At 53.9% G+C, this 12,767-nt stretch overlaps 1 protein-coding gene across 4 annotated transcripts in view; it reads left to right on the top strand.

Annotated features, from left to right (window-relative positions):
• Positions 1 to 12,767, top strand: part of LOC119951396 (rho guanine nucleotide exchange factor 6-like) — a 208,987-nt gene that overhangs the window by 123,385 nt on the left and 72,835 nt on the right. For all 4 annotated transcript variants that reach the window (XM_038774539.1, XM_038774538.1, XM_038774535.1 and 1 more), the window contains 3 exons: positions 177 to 271; positions 3,837 to 3,932; positions 10,633 to 10,755. In XM_038774539.1, the coding sequence (XP_038630467.1) occupies positions 177 to 271; positions 3,837 to 3,932; positions 10,633 to 10,755 (314 nt within the window). The remainder of the gene's footprint in view (positions 1 to 176; positions 272 to 3,836; positions 3,933 to 10,632; positions 10,756 to 12,767) is intronic.

Raw genomic sequence — 12,767 nt, 5'->3', positions numbered from 1 at the left:
AATGAAAATAACATGGTTGACAATTTGTGGTAGTCAATTTGTAGTCCGTAAGAATACAGAAAGGTGACATAAAGTATTATTCTGAAAGGTGATAAAGGATATTAAGTTTTGTTTGTTGTTGAAAATGAATGAGCTGTGGGTGTATCAGCATTTTATAAATGTTTTTCTTCCCAAAGGTTACACAGAATATTTTGGACAATGAACGAGATTATGCAAAGGAGCTACAGGTCCTACTCAACACATACCTGCGGTCATTGCAGGCCAATGACAAGTTAGTATCTTTTACTTCCCAAAGATTATGCAGAATATTTAGCACAATTAAGGAGATTATGCAAGGCAGTTTACAGGTCTTGTTGGACACCGGGCACCAACCCCTCTCCCCGATCACTCCCGATCTCACTAACCCATGTTGGCTCACAGTGCAGCAATTCCTTGATTTTAAAGTTCTCGTTCTCTAAAACCCTGTGATCACCCCTCCCTATCTCTGAAACCCCTTCCAGCTCCACAACCCTCCAAGATATCTGAGCCCCCCCCCAATCCAGGCCTACAGTGACTCCATGATTTTGGGCCTCACGGTAGCATGGTGGTTAGCACCACCGTCCCTCCCTCCCCCCTCCCCCCTCCCTCCCTCCCTCCCCCCCTCCCTCCGTCCCTCCCTCCCCCCCTCCCTCCGTCCCCCCCTCCCTCCCTCCCTCCCAGGTTCGATTCCCGGCTGGGTCACTGTCTGTGCGGAGTCTGCACGTCCTCCCCGTGTGTGCGTGGGTTTCCTCCGGGTGCTCCGGTTTCCTCCCACAGTCCAAAGATGTGCGGGTTAGGTGGATTGGCCATGCTAAATTGCCCGTAGTGTAAGGTTAATGGGGGGATTGTTGGGTTACGGGTATACGGGTTACGTGGGTTTAAGTAGGGTGATCATTGCTCGGCACAACATCGAGGGCTGAAGGGCCTGTTCTGTGCTGCACTGTTCTATGTTCTATGATGTTCTCTGTGCTTTTAGCTGTCCAGGCTCTGACCTCTGCAACACCATCCCTACCCCTCTCCCTCCCTCCCTCCCCCCTACCCCTCTCCCTCCCTCCCCACCCCTCTCCCTCCCTCCCCACCCCTCTCCCTCCCTCCCCACCCCTCTCCCTCCCTCCCCACCCCTCTCCCTCCCTCCCTACCCCTCTCCCTCCCTCCCTACCCCTCTCCCTCCCTCACTCACCTACCCCTCTCCCTCCCTCCCATCCTACCCCTCTCCCTCCCTCCCTACCCCTCTCCCCCCTCCCTACCCCTCTCCCCCCTCCCTACCCCTCTCCCCCCCTCCCTACCCCTCTCCCCCCCCTCCCTACCCCTCTCCCCCCTCCCTACCCCTCTCCCCCCCCTCCCTACCCCTCTCCCTCCCTCCCTACCCCTCTCCCTCCCTCCCTACCCCTCTCCCTCCCTCCCTACCCCTCCCCCCCTCCCTACCCCTCTCCCTCCCTCCCTACCCCTCTCCCTCCCTCCCTACCCCTCAACCCTCCCTCCCTATCCCTCTCCCTCCCTCCCTACCCCTCTCCCTCCCTCCCTACCCCGTCTCCCTCCCTCCCTACCCCGTCTCCCTCCCTCCCTACCCCTCTCCCTCCCTACCCCTCTCCCTTCCTCCCTACCCCTCTCCCTTCCTCCCTACCCCTCTCCCTTCCTCCCTACCCCTCTCCCTCCCTCCCTCCCCCTTTCCCTCCCTCCCTCCCCCTCTCCCTCCCTCCCTCCCCCTTTCCCTCCCTCCCTCCCCCTCTCCCTCCCTCCCTCCCCCTCTCCCTCCCTCCCCCCCTCCCCCCCTCCCCCCCTCCCCCCCCTCCCCCCCTCCGTCCCTCCCTCCCCCTCCCTCCGTCCCCCCTCCCCCCGTCCCTCCCTCCCCCCTCCCTCCCTCCCCCCCCCCTCCCTCCCTCCCCCCCTCCCCCCCTCCCTCCCTCCCCCCCTCCCCCCTCCCTCCCTCCCCCCCCTCCCCCCCTCCCCCCCTCCCTCCCTCCCCCCCTCCCCCCCCTCCCTCCCTCCCCCCCTCCCTCCCTCCCCCCTCCCTCCGTCCCCCCCCTCCCTCCGTCCCCCCCCTCCCTCCGTCCCCCCCCTCCCCGTCCCTCCCTCCCTCCCCCCCTCCCTCCCTCCCCCCCTCCCTCCCTCCCCCCCTCCCTCCTCCCTCCGTCCCCCCCTCCCTCCCTCCCTCCCTCCCCCCCTCCCTCCGTCCCCCCCTCCCTCCCTCCCTCCCTCCCTCCGTCCCCCCCTCCCCCCGTCCCTCCCTCCCCCCTCCCTCCGTCCCCCCCTCCCCCGTCCCTCCCTCCCCCCCCGTCCCTCCCTCCCCCCCCGTCCCTCCCTCCCCCCCCGTCCCTCCCTCCCCCCCCGTCCCTCCCTCCCCCCCGTCCCTCCCTCCTCCCCCGTCCCTCCCTCCCCCCCCCCGTCCCTCCCTCCTCCCTCCCTCTCCTCCCTCTCCTCCCTCTCCTCCCTCCCTCTCCTCCCTCCCTCTCCTCCCTCTCCTCCCTCTTTCCCCCCCCCCCCCCCCTCCCTCCCTCCCATCTCATCTCTAACCTGCACTCCTACCGTATTGCATCAACAATCCACAATTTCAATTCAGTTTAGTCTGGAAGTTAGAATCTGGCCGTGGTAAATGTGACTGCAAAGCTGCAGGTTTGCCCTTTGGGGAATGAAATCTGCCGTCCTTACCTATCCTGGTCTAAATGTGACTCCAGACCCACAGCAATGTGTTGAGTACCCAATTATTTTTTCCAATTAAGGGGCAATTTAGCGTAGCCAATACACCTAACCATCTTTGAGTTGTGGTCACTGGGAGAATGTGCAAACTCCACACGGATAGTGACCCAGGGCCAGGATTCAAGCCCGGGTCCTCGGCGCCATAGGCAGCAGTGCTAACCATTGTGCCATGTGCCGCCCATGTTTGACTCTTCGCTGCCCTCTGGTGGCTGAGCAAGATACTGGGTTGAAACAAACTGTAAAGAATACAAACAGTCGCAACATTACCATCTTCTCAAGGCAACTGAGAACAGGTAATAAGTGCCAGGGATGCACAAATTTTGAGGAGAAATTGCCGACCTCAGCTCCTCACCCATGCTTTTAGCATCCAACTTGATTCCTCCAATAAATAAAAGAAAATTACTGCGGATGCTGGAATCTGAAACCAAAGAGAAAATGCTGGAAAATCTCGGCAGGTCTGGCAGCATCTGTTGTGAGAGAGAAGAGCCAACGTTCTGAGTCCAGATAACCCTTTGTCAAAGCTTTCGAAATATTGAAAGGTTCTGCTTCCACTGCCTTTTGAGGAAGAGAGTTTCAGAGACTCCCGACTCTCTGAGAGATAGAAATTCCAGCTCCTCTGTGTCTCGGAGGGGAGACCCCTTATTTTCAAACAGTGGTCCCTTGCTGTGGACAATGACATAAGCGACGTGGAGAATCGAAAGAAAAGACGTATAGAATCATACAGCAGAGAAGGAAGCCATCTCTGTGCCCTGTAAATTTCTGCTTTTCAAGGAATTAACTCATTCTCATTTTGAAAGTTACGACTGGATCTGCATCCACGACCCTTGCAGGCGGCTTCTTCCAAATCACAAATCTTTTCTCCTTACGTTGCCTCTGGTTCTTTTTGCGAATTATCTTAAATTTGTGCCCTCTGCTACTCAACCATGGAAACTGCTGCTCCTTATTTATTCTGTCAAAACCCATCCTGATATCGAGTGCCTCTCTCCTTACCCTGCTCTAAGGAGAATCATTTCTCATCCCAGTTCTGTCTTTTCAGTGACATTTTTAGTCATGGGACTGCATTGACTGATTCCCGATTGGTCGAATTCTGCTCTTCATGTTTTCTTGGCTTTTGTTTTCAGATTATCTGCTGCTGACATTGGCGTGTTGAAAGGGAACTTGGAGGAAATCAGCACATTTCAGCAAAGCCTGTACCAGGCGTTGGAGGAGTGTACAAAGTATGTTGACCTCTATAGCTTCATTGGGACCCCCCAGTGCTATTTGGCTTGGGTTATTTTGGAGATAACTGATTTATTATTAGTTTGGTTTTACATTCTGTGTGTGTGTGTGTGTGTGTGTGTGTGTGTGTGTGTGTGTGTGTGTGTGTGTGTGTGCGTCCTTGTGTGTGTGTGCGTCCTTGTGTGTGTGTGCGTCCTTGTGTGTGTGTGCGTCCTTGTGTGTGTGTGCGTCCTTGTGTGTGTGTGCGTCCTTGTGTGTGTGTGCGTCCTTGTGTGTGTGTGCGTCCTTGTGTGTGTGTGCGTCCTTGTGTGTGTGTGCGTCCTTGTGTGTGTGTGCGTCCTTGTGTGTGTGTGCGTCCTTGTGTGTGTGTGCGTCCGTGTGTGTGTGTGCGTCCGTGTGTGTGTCCGCGTCCGTGTGTGTGTCCGTGTGTGTGTGTGTGTGCGTCCGTGTGTGTGTGTGTGCGTCCGTGTGTGTGTGTGCGTCCGTGTGTGTGTGTGCGCGTCCGTGTGTGTGTGTGTGTGCGTCCGTGTGTGTGTGTGTGTGCGTCCGTGTGTGTGTGTGTGCGTCCGTGTGTGTGTGTGTGTCCGTGTGTGTGTGTGTGCGTCCGTGTGTGTGTGTGTGCGTCCGTGTGTGTGTGCGCGTCCGTGTGTGTGTGTGTGCGTCCGTGTGTGTGTGTGCGTCCGTGTGTGTGTGTGTGTGGTGTGTGTGCGTCCGTGTGTGTGTGTGTGCGTCCGTGTGTGTGTGTGCGTCCGTGTGTGTGTGTGTGTGCGTCCGTGTGTGTGTGTGTGCGTCCGTGTGTGTGTGTGTGCGTCCGTGTGTGTGTGTGCGCGTCCGTGTGTGTGTGTGCGTCCGTGTGTGTGTGTGCGTCCGTGTGTGTGTGTGTGTGTGTGCGTCCGTGTGTGTGCGCGTCCGTGTGTGTGTGTGTGCGTCCGTGTGTGTGTGCGCGCGTCCGTGTGTGTGTGCGCGCGTCCGTGTGTGTGTGTGTGCTCGTCCGTGTGTGTGTGTGTGCGCGTCCGTGTGTGTGTGCGCGCGTCCGTGTGTGTGTGCGTGTGTGTGTGCGTCCGTGTGTGTGTGTGTGCGTCCGTGTGTGTGTGTGTGCGTCCGTGTGTGTGTGGTGCGTCCGTGTGTGTGTGCGTCCGTGTGTGTGTGTGTGCGTCCGTGTGTGTGTGTGTGCGTCCGTGTGTGTGTGTCTGTGCGTCCGTGTGTGTGTGCGTCCGTGTGTGTGTGTGTGCGCGTCCGTGTGTGTGTGTGTGCGCGTGCCGTGTGTGTGTGTGTGGCCGTCCGTCGGTGTTGTGTGTGTGCGCTGTCCGTGTGTGTGTGTGTGCGCGTCCGTGTGTGTGTGTGTGCGCGTCAGTGTGTGTGTGTGTGCGCGTCCGTGTGGGTGTGTGTGCGCGTCCGTGTGTGTGTGTGTGCGCGTCCGTGTGTGTGTGTGTGCGCGTCCGTGTGTGTGTGTGTGCGTCCGTGTGTGTGTGTCCGCCCGTGTGTGTGTGTCCGCCCGTGTGTGTGTGTGTCCGCCCGTGTGTGTGTGTGTCCGCCCGTGTGTGTGTGTGCGTCCGTGTGTGTGCGTCCGTGTGTGTGTGCGTCCGTGTGTGTGTGCGTCCGTGTGTGTGTGTGTGCGCGTCCGTGTGTGTGTGTGCGTCCGTGTGTGTGTGTGCGCGTCCGTGTGTGTGTGCGCGCGTCCGTGTGTGTGTGTGCGTCCGTGTGTGTGTGCGTCCGTGTGTGTGTGTGCGCGCGTCCGTGTGTGTGTGTGTGCTCGTCCGTGTGTGTGTGTGTGCGCGTCCGTGTGTGTGTGCGCGCGTCCGTGTGTGTGTGCGTGTGTGTGTGCGTCCGTGTGTGTGTGTGTGCGTCCGTGTGTGTGTGTGTGCGTCCGTGTGTGTGTGTGTGCGTCCGTGTGTGTGTGTGTGCGTCCGTGTGTGTGTGTGTGCGTCCGTGTGTGTGTGTGTGCGTCCGTTGTGTGTGTGGTCTGTTGTGTCGCCGTGGTGGTTGTGCGGTCCGTGTGTGTGTGTGTGCGCGTCCGTGTGTGGGGTGTGTGCGCGTCCGTGTGTGTGTGTGTGCGCGTCCGTGTGTGTGTGTGTGCGCGTCCGTGTGTGTGTGTGTGCGCGTCCGTGTGTGTGTGTGTGCGCGTCCGTGTGTGTGTGTGTGCGCGTCCGTGTGTGTGTGTGCGCGTCCGGTGTGGTGTGTGCGCGTCCGTGTGTGTGTGTGTGCGTCCGTGTGTGTGTGTCCGCCCGTGTGTGTGTGTCCGCCCGTGTGTGTGTGTGTCCGCCCGTGTGTGTGTGTGTCCGCCCGTGTGTGTGTGCGTCCGTGTGTGTGTGCGTCCGTGTGTGTGTGCGTCCGTGTGTGTGTGCGTCCGTGTGTGTGTGCGCGTCCGTGTGTGTGTGTGCGCGTCCGTGTGTGTGTGTGCGTCCGTGTGTGTGTGTGCGCGTCCGTGTGTGTGTGCGCGCGTCCGTGTGTGTGTGTGCGTCCGTGTGTGTGCGCGCGTCCGTGTGTGTGTGCGCGCGTCCGTGTGTGTGTGCGCGCGTCCGTGTGTGTGTGTGCGTCCGTGTGTGTGTGTGCGTCCGTGTGTGTGTGTGCGTCCGTGTGTGTGTGCGTCCGTGTGTGTGTGTGTGCGTCCGTGTGTGTGTGTGCGTCCGTGTGTGTGTGTGCGTCCGTGTGTGTGTGTGCGTCCGTGTGTGTGTGTGCGTCCGTGTGTGTGTGTGCGCGTCCGTGTGTGTGTGTGCGTCTGTGTGTGTGTGTGTGTGCGTCCGTGTGTGTGTATGTGTGTTAGGGCTCCTAATTTTCCTCTCTCTCTAACTGGGTGTGTTGTCTGTCTATCCACCCCAACTCTAATCCCTTTGTTCAGACGTCCCAATTCAGCCAGTTCAAGGAGTAGGTGCAGAACTGCCTGTCACCTAGACAAATGATGATGTGCAGATTCACATAGAGAATCAGCCTGCTGTGAATTCATATAACCTTTTTATAAATGCCATCAGGGAGCTGTTTATAAAGCTGTTACCATAACACTGAGTTTAATGGACCAGCTCAGTATAATTCAACTTCAATCCTACCAATCACATTACACAACAATAATGCAGTTATTAACCAATCGCAGTGATCAATCTCTAACATTCAGTTTACACTAGAGCCACTCCCGGGGCTGGGTTTGACAGAGTGCCACAGCCCTCGCCCACTGGCATTTGAAGATTGATGGGGAGTCCATTCATAATCCTAATGCTGCCCACGGCTGTGTAACACTGGGAGCAGCGCTAATGACCTCGAGGCGAGATGTTTGGTCTTGTCGAGGGAGGAAGTCTCACCTTTGACCAATCACATGACTGGCAGCTCTGTGGTCCCAGCAAACCCTCCTGGTGGAGTGAGGGCGGGCGGGGGGGGGGGGGGGGGAGGGGGGGGGGGGGGCGTACACGGGGCGACCTTAGGGGTGGGGAACCTCTGGGCTCAGAGGACCCCCAAAGGAGGTCCCTTCTATTTTGCCTGACCTGTGACCAGGCTTTCCACAGGATGTGGGCCATTCCTGCCTGGGATAGAGTATCGGTGGTGGTGGATGAATCTCTTCAGCGGCCATTAATTAACCAGGTCCGGCGTGGGCCGCTAGGTAGCAGGGTGGCCGCCCACTGGATTTTAACCCTACCGGGAGCGAGGGTAAAACCCAAGCCCTGAGGGGAGGAAAACCCTCAGAGGGGAAGAACTTTGTCAACCACATTGCTAAAATCACCTGGCCAACACAAACCCACCATACTGATACAACACAGAGGGAGATGGTTCTGCCAGTCCTGTCTGTACTGGCCCCTGGAAAGAACTACATAATTAATCCCACTCCCCACCCACCCACTGTGACTTGTTTGGATTGCAGCACAGCTGCCATCTGGTTGGTCAGGGTGACTCCGCTGCACTTGAAGATTCCCAGGATCACAGAAGTGAAACCCACTCAGGATTCCATTGATTTGATGGTATCCAGTGCTCCCGGTTAGATGGTTGAGGTAAAGACAGTTCTGGCTGCTTTTGTGATGCTCCCCTTGGTTCAATATCCCAGTGACATTGAGGAGTAAAGGCTTGCAGACTAATAAAAGCTGCAATTTAGGGGAGCACAGCATCACAGGGAGCAAGCAGAACCCTGGGAAATGGGAGGGGGTGGGGGGCAATAGCTGAATGATAGCCACCAGTCAGTGATCTGTGAGTCATGCACAATGTTAATTGTTGTGCATTCTCTGCTCAAACAGTTAATGACACACTTGATGTACTGGCTTGTGAACCACAAGCTTCCGAAAGCATTTGTATTTTCTTCCTGTAAGGCAGATGGCAGGCTATTTAAGGAGAAGGGACTTTGTCAGAACAGATGGTGCTAGAAGCCAGTTGTCAATTGTTTGGTGAATGAGCAGGGAATGTTGCAGAGTGTATTTCCAGTATTGGAGGTTTGGAGGAAAGATAAGCAAAATGTTATGTGTGCAAGAAAATTTTATGAAAGGCAATTGAGAATTACCCACAGGAATATTTCTCCATATCTGTCTCTGGTTCTTTTACTGATTCTCTTCAATAATAATAATTAATAATCTTTATTGTCGCAAGTAGGCTTACATTAACACTGCAATGAAGTTACTGTGAAAAGCCCCTCGTCGCCACATTCCGTCACCTGTTCGGATACACAGGGAGAATTCAGAATGTCCAATTCACCTAACAAGCACGTCTTTCGGGACTGAGAGAGGAAACCGGGGCACCCGGAGGAAACCCACGCAGACTCGGGGAGTACGTGCAGACTCCGCAAAAACAGTGACCCAAGGCGGGAATAGAACCTGGGACCCTGGAGCTGTGAGGCAACAGTGCTAACCACTATGCTACTGTGCTGCCCAATCGGTGCCAAGTCTGATACTGATCCTCCAGCCACTGGGATCAATCCCTCCTCATTTACTCCATCTAATCTGAATGAAAAATGAAAATCGCTTATTGTCACAAGTAGGCTTCAAATGAAGTTACTGTGAAAAGCCCCTAGTCGCCACATTCCGGCGCCTGTTCAGGGAAACTGGTACGGGAATTGAACCGTGCTGCTGGCCTGCCCTGGTCTGCTTTAAAAGCTAGCGATTTCCCTCAGTACTTACCCTCTGACAGTGCAGCACTCCCTCAGTACTGACCCTCTGACAGTGCAGGACTCCCTCTGTACTGACCCTCTGACAGTGCGGCACTCCCTCAGTACTGACCCTCTGACAGTGCAGCACTCCCTCAGTACTGACCCTCTGACAGTGCAGCACTCCCTCAGTACTGACCCTCTGACAGTGCAGGACTCCCTCTGTACTGACCCTCTGACAGTGCGGCACTCCCTCAGTACTGACCCTCTGACAGTGCAGCACTCCCTCAGTACTGACCCTCTGACAGTGCAGCACTCCCTCAGTACTGACCCTCTGACAGTGCAGGACTCCCTCTGTACTGACCCTCTGACAGTGCGGCACTCCCTCAGTACTGACCCTCTGACAGTGCAGGACTCCCTCAGTACTGACCCTCTGACAGTGCAGCGCTCCCTCAGTACTGACCCTCTGACAGTGCAGCGCTCCCTCAGTACTGACCCTCTGACAGTGCAGCACTCCCTCAGTACTGACCCACTGACAGTGCAGCACTCCCTCAGTACTGACCCTCTGACAGTGCAGCACTCCCTCAGTACTGACCCTCTGACAGTGCAGCGCTCCCTCAGTACTGACCCTCTGACAGTGCAGCACTCCCTCAGTACTGATCCTCTGACAGTGCGGCACTCCCTCAGTACTGACCCTCTGACAGTGCGGCACTCCCTTCAAACTGACCCTTTGATAGCAGCCGATGGGGTTATGTATTCAATCAAGTACACTCTTCACTTTTGCAGCCATTTATGCTCTCTTTCTCTCCCTGCCTCATTCTCTCTCTCTGTCTCTCTCTCTGTCTCTCTCTCTGTCTCTCTCTGTCTCTCTCTCTGTCTCTCTCTCTGTCTCTCTCTCTGTCTCTCTCTCTGTCTCTCTCTCTGTCTCTCTTTCTGTCTCTCTTTCTGTCTCTCTCTTTCTGTCTCTCTCTTTCTGTCTCTCTCTTTCTGTCTCTCTCTTTCTGTCTCTCTCTTTCTGTCTCTCTCTTTCTGTCTCTCTCTCTCTCTGTCTCTCTCTCTCTCTCTCTCTGTCTCTCTCTCTCTTTGTCACTCACACACTGCGTTAAGATCAGTGATCAGCTTAGTCATAGAATTTACAGTGCAGAAGGAGGCCATTCAGCCCATCGAGTCTGCACCGGCCCTTGGAAAGGACACCCTACTTGAGCCCCACACCGCCACCCCACCCCCTTTATCCCTGTAACCCAGTACCACTCCTAACCTTTTTGGACACTAAGGGCAATTTAGAACGGCCAATCCACCTAACCTGCACGTCTTTGGACTGTGGGAGGAAACCGGAGCACCCGGAGGAAACCCACGCACACACGGGGAGGACGTACAGACTCCACACAGACAGTGACCCAGCCGGGAATCGAACCTGGGTCCCTGGCGCTGTGATGCAACAGTGCTAACCACTGTGCTACCGCGCTGCCCAGCTTATTGCCTATTTTAATTGTTCACTTTCCATTCTTCATGAGGGGCAAGAAAGCATTGATTGTTAGAAACTGCCTGAGTTGTTAATTTGGTTTAACCAGAGGAAGTGTTGAGTTTGGCTTGCTATTGATACCAGCTTGTTATCGATCTGAATTGTTGATTGGTTTGCATCTCAGGTTGCCAGATGCCCAGCAGAAGGTTGGCGGCTGTTTTCTTAACCTGATGCCTCAGTTGAGGTCGCTGTACCTGACATACTGCGCTAACCACCCCACAGCCGTCAGTGTGCTCACTGAACACAGGTAAGACCTGTCTAAAGGAACCTGGGGAATAATTTTTATTATTGTCACAAGTAGATTTACATTAACACTGCAATGAAGTGACTGTGAAAATCCCCCACTCGCCACTTTCCGGCCCCTGTTCGGATTCACAGAGGGAGAATTCAGAATGTCCAAATTACCTAACAGCACGTCGTTCAGGACTTATGGGAGGAAACCGGAGCATCCGGAGGAAACCCGCGCAGAGACAGGGAGAACGTGCAGACTCCGCACTGACAGTGACCCAAGCTGGGAATCGAACCTGGGTCCCTGGCGCTGTTATGCAACAGTGCTAATCACTGTGCTACCAGGCCGTCACGTCTTTAGGAGGAATAATGCCAATAATCAGATTTTTGTAGATCTAAATTTGCAATTTCTGTCTTCCACTCTTCCTGTAAAGTGAATTATTTATTTCTATTTAGTTACGCATAACCTCGTATTAACATTTCGAGCTATAATTGGAGGTGTGGATTGTTTGTTAACAGTGACTTGTAAAAACAAAACTGAATGAATTCATTTCGTAATTATCCATTATGAAAATAATTTAGTTGATAAAAATGTCAGGTGGTGTCAGTATTACTGTGTGATAGTACTCAATCCTTTTAAGGTGGTGTCTGTATTACTGTGTGATAGTACTCAATCCTTTTAAGGTGGTGTCAGTATTACTGTGCGATAGTACTCAATCCTTTTAAGGTGGTGTCAGTATTACTGTGCGATAGTACTCAATCCTTTTAAGGTGGTGTCAGTATTACTGTGCGATAGTACTCAATCCTTTTAAGGTGGTGTCTGTATTACTGTGCGATAGTACTCAATCCTTTTAAGGTGGTGTCAGTATTACTGTGCGATAGTACTCAATCCTTTTAAGGTGGTGTCTGTATTACTGTATGATAGTACTCAATCCTTTTAAGGTGGTGTCAGTATTACTGCGATAGTACTCAATCCTTTTAAGGTGGTGTCAGTATTACTGTGTGATAGTACTCAATCCTTTTAAGGTGGTGTCTGTATTACTGTGTGATAGTACTCAATCCTTTTAAGGTGGTGTCTGTATTACTGTGTGATAGTACTCAATCCTTTTAAGGTGGTGTCTGTATTACTGTGTGATAGTACTCAATCCTTTTGAGACGGAGATGAAGCGTAATTTGTTTTCTCAGAGGGTAGTTGTTACACCCTGAGCTAGTGCGCGGTTAATTCCAGTCCCACATACCCCGGAGTCACAAGTGAATTAACCAATAATTCTTATACAAATTCCCAAAGTCTTTGGTATTGGTCTGCCCAATAATTACAGTCACCAGATTTGTAAGTTTCAACACAGTTTTACAGCGCCCCCCCCCCCCCCCCCCCCCCCCCCCCCTCCCGGGTTGTAAAATTCTGTCCTGTATATTCTTTTGCTAGATTGGTAGATTGTGAGCACAGTCCGCCCAATCAACAACTGTCCTGAATACAGAAAGGTTACAGCACAGAAAACGCCCATTTGGTCCTTTCAGCAGGCACCAAAATCTTGTTATAAATTTATATTCCACATGAGGGTCGTCCATCTCTCTCTTCCTCTCACTATATTCTTTTCCCTCACATGTTTAACCAGCTTGCTCCACCCCCCCTAAATACATCCCTGCTACTCACCTCAACCATTCCTTTTCGTATTGAGTCCCACTTTCGCCCCACTCTCTGGGCAAATAATATTTCCCTGTAATCTCCATTGGATTTATAAAGTGCCTCTCTTAAATTGGGGGCTTCTGGTATTGGGTTCCCCCGTGAGTTAGAATATCGTCTCGAAATCTAGCCTAGCAAAACCTTTCCATAAGTTTTAAAGATCTCCTCCATCAGGTCACCTTGTTTGGCTAATGTCTGTGACGAGCCCCAGATCCATTTAATCTTCCACCTGAGTGGCTGGCTGTATGGTTGTCATGTGGGTCTGGAGTCACATATAGACCCGAGCTGGTAAGGGTGACAGCTTTCCCTCCGTAAAGGACAATAAGGAACCAGCAATGTTTTTATGA

The sequence above is a fragment of the Scyliorhinus canicula genome, chromosome 17 (genome assembly GCF_902713615.1).
Source record: "Scyliorhinus canicula chromosome 17, sScyCan1.1, whole genome shotgun sequence".
Classification (NCBI taxonomy): Eukaryota; Metazoa; Chordata; class Chondrichthyes; order Carcharhiniformes; family Scyliorhinidae; genus Scyliorhinus; species Scyliorhinus canicula.
Note: the sequence above shows the minus strand (reverse complement) of the source record. Positions and strands in the feature narration are given on the sequence as shown.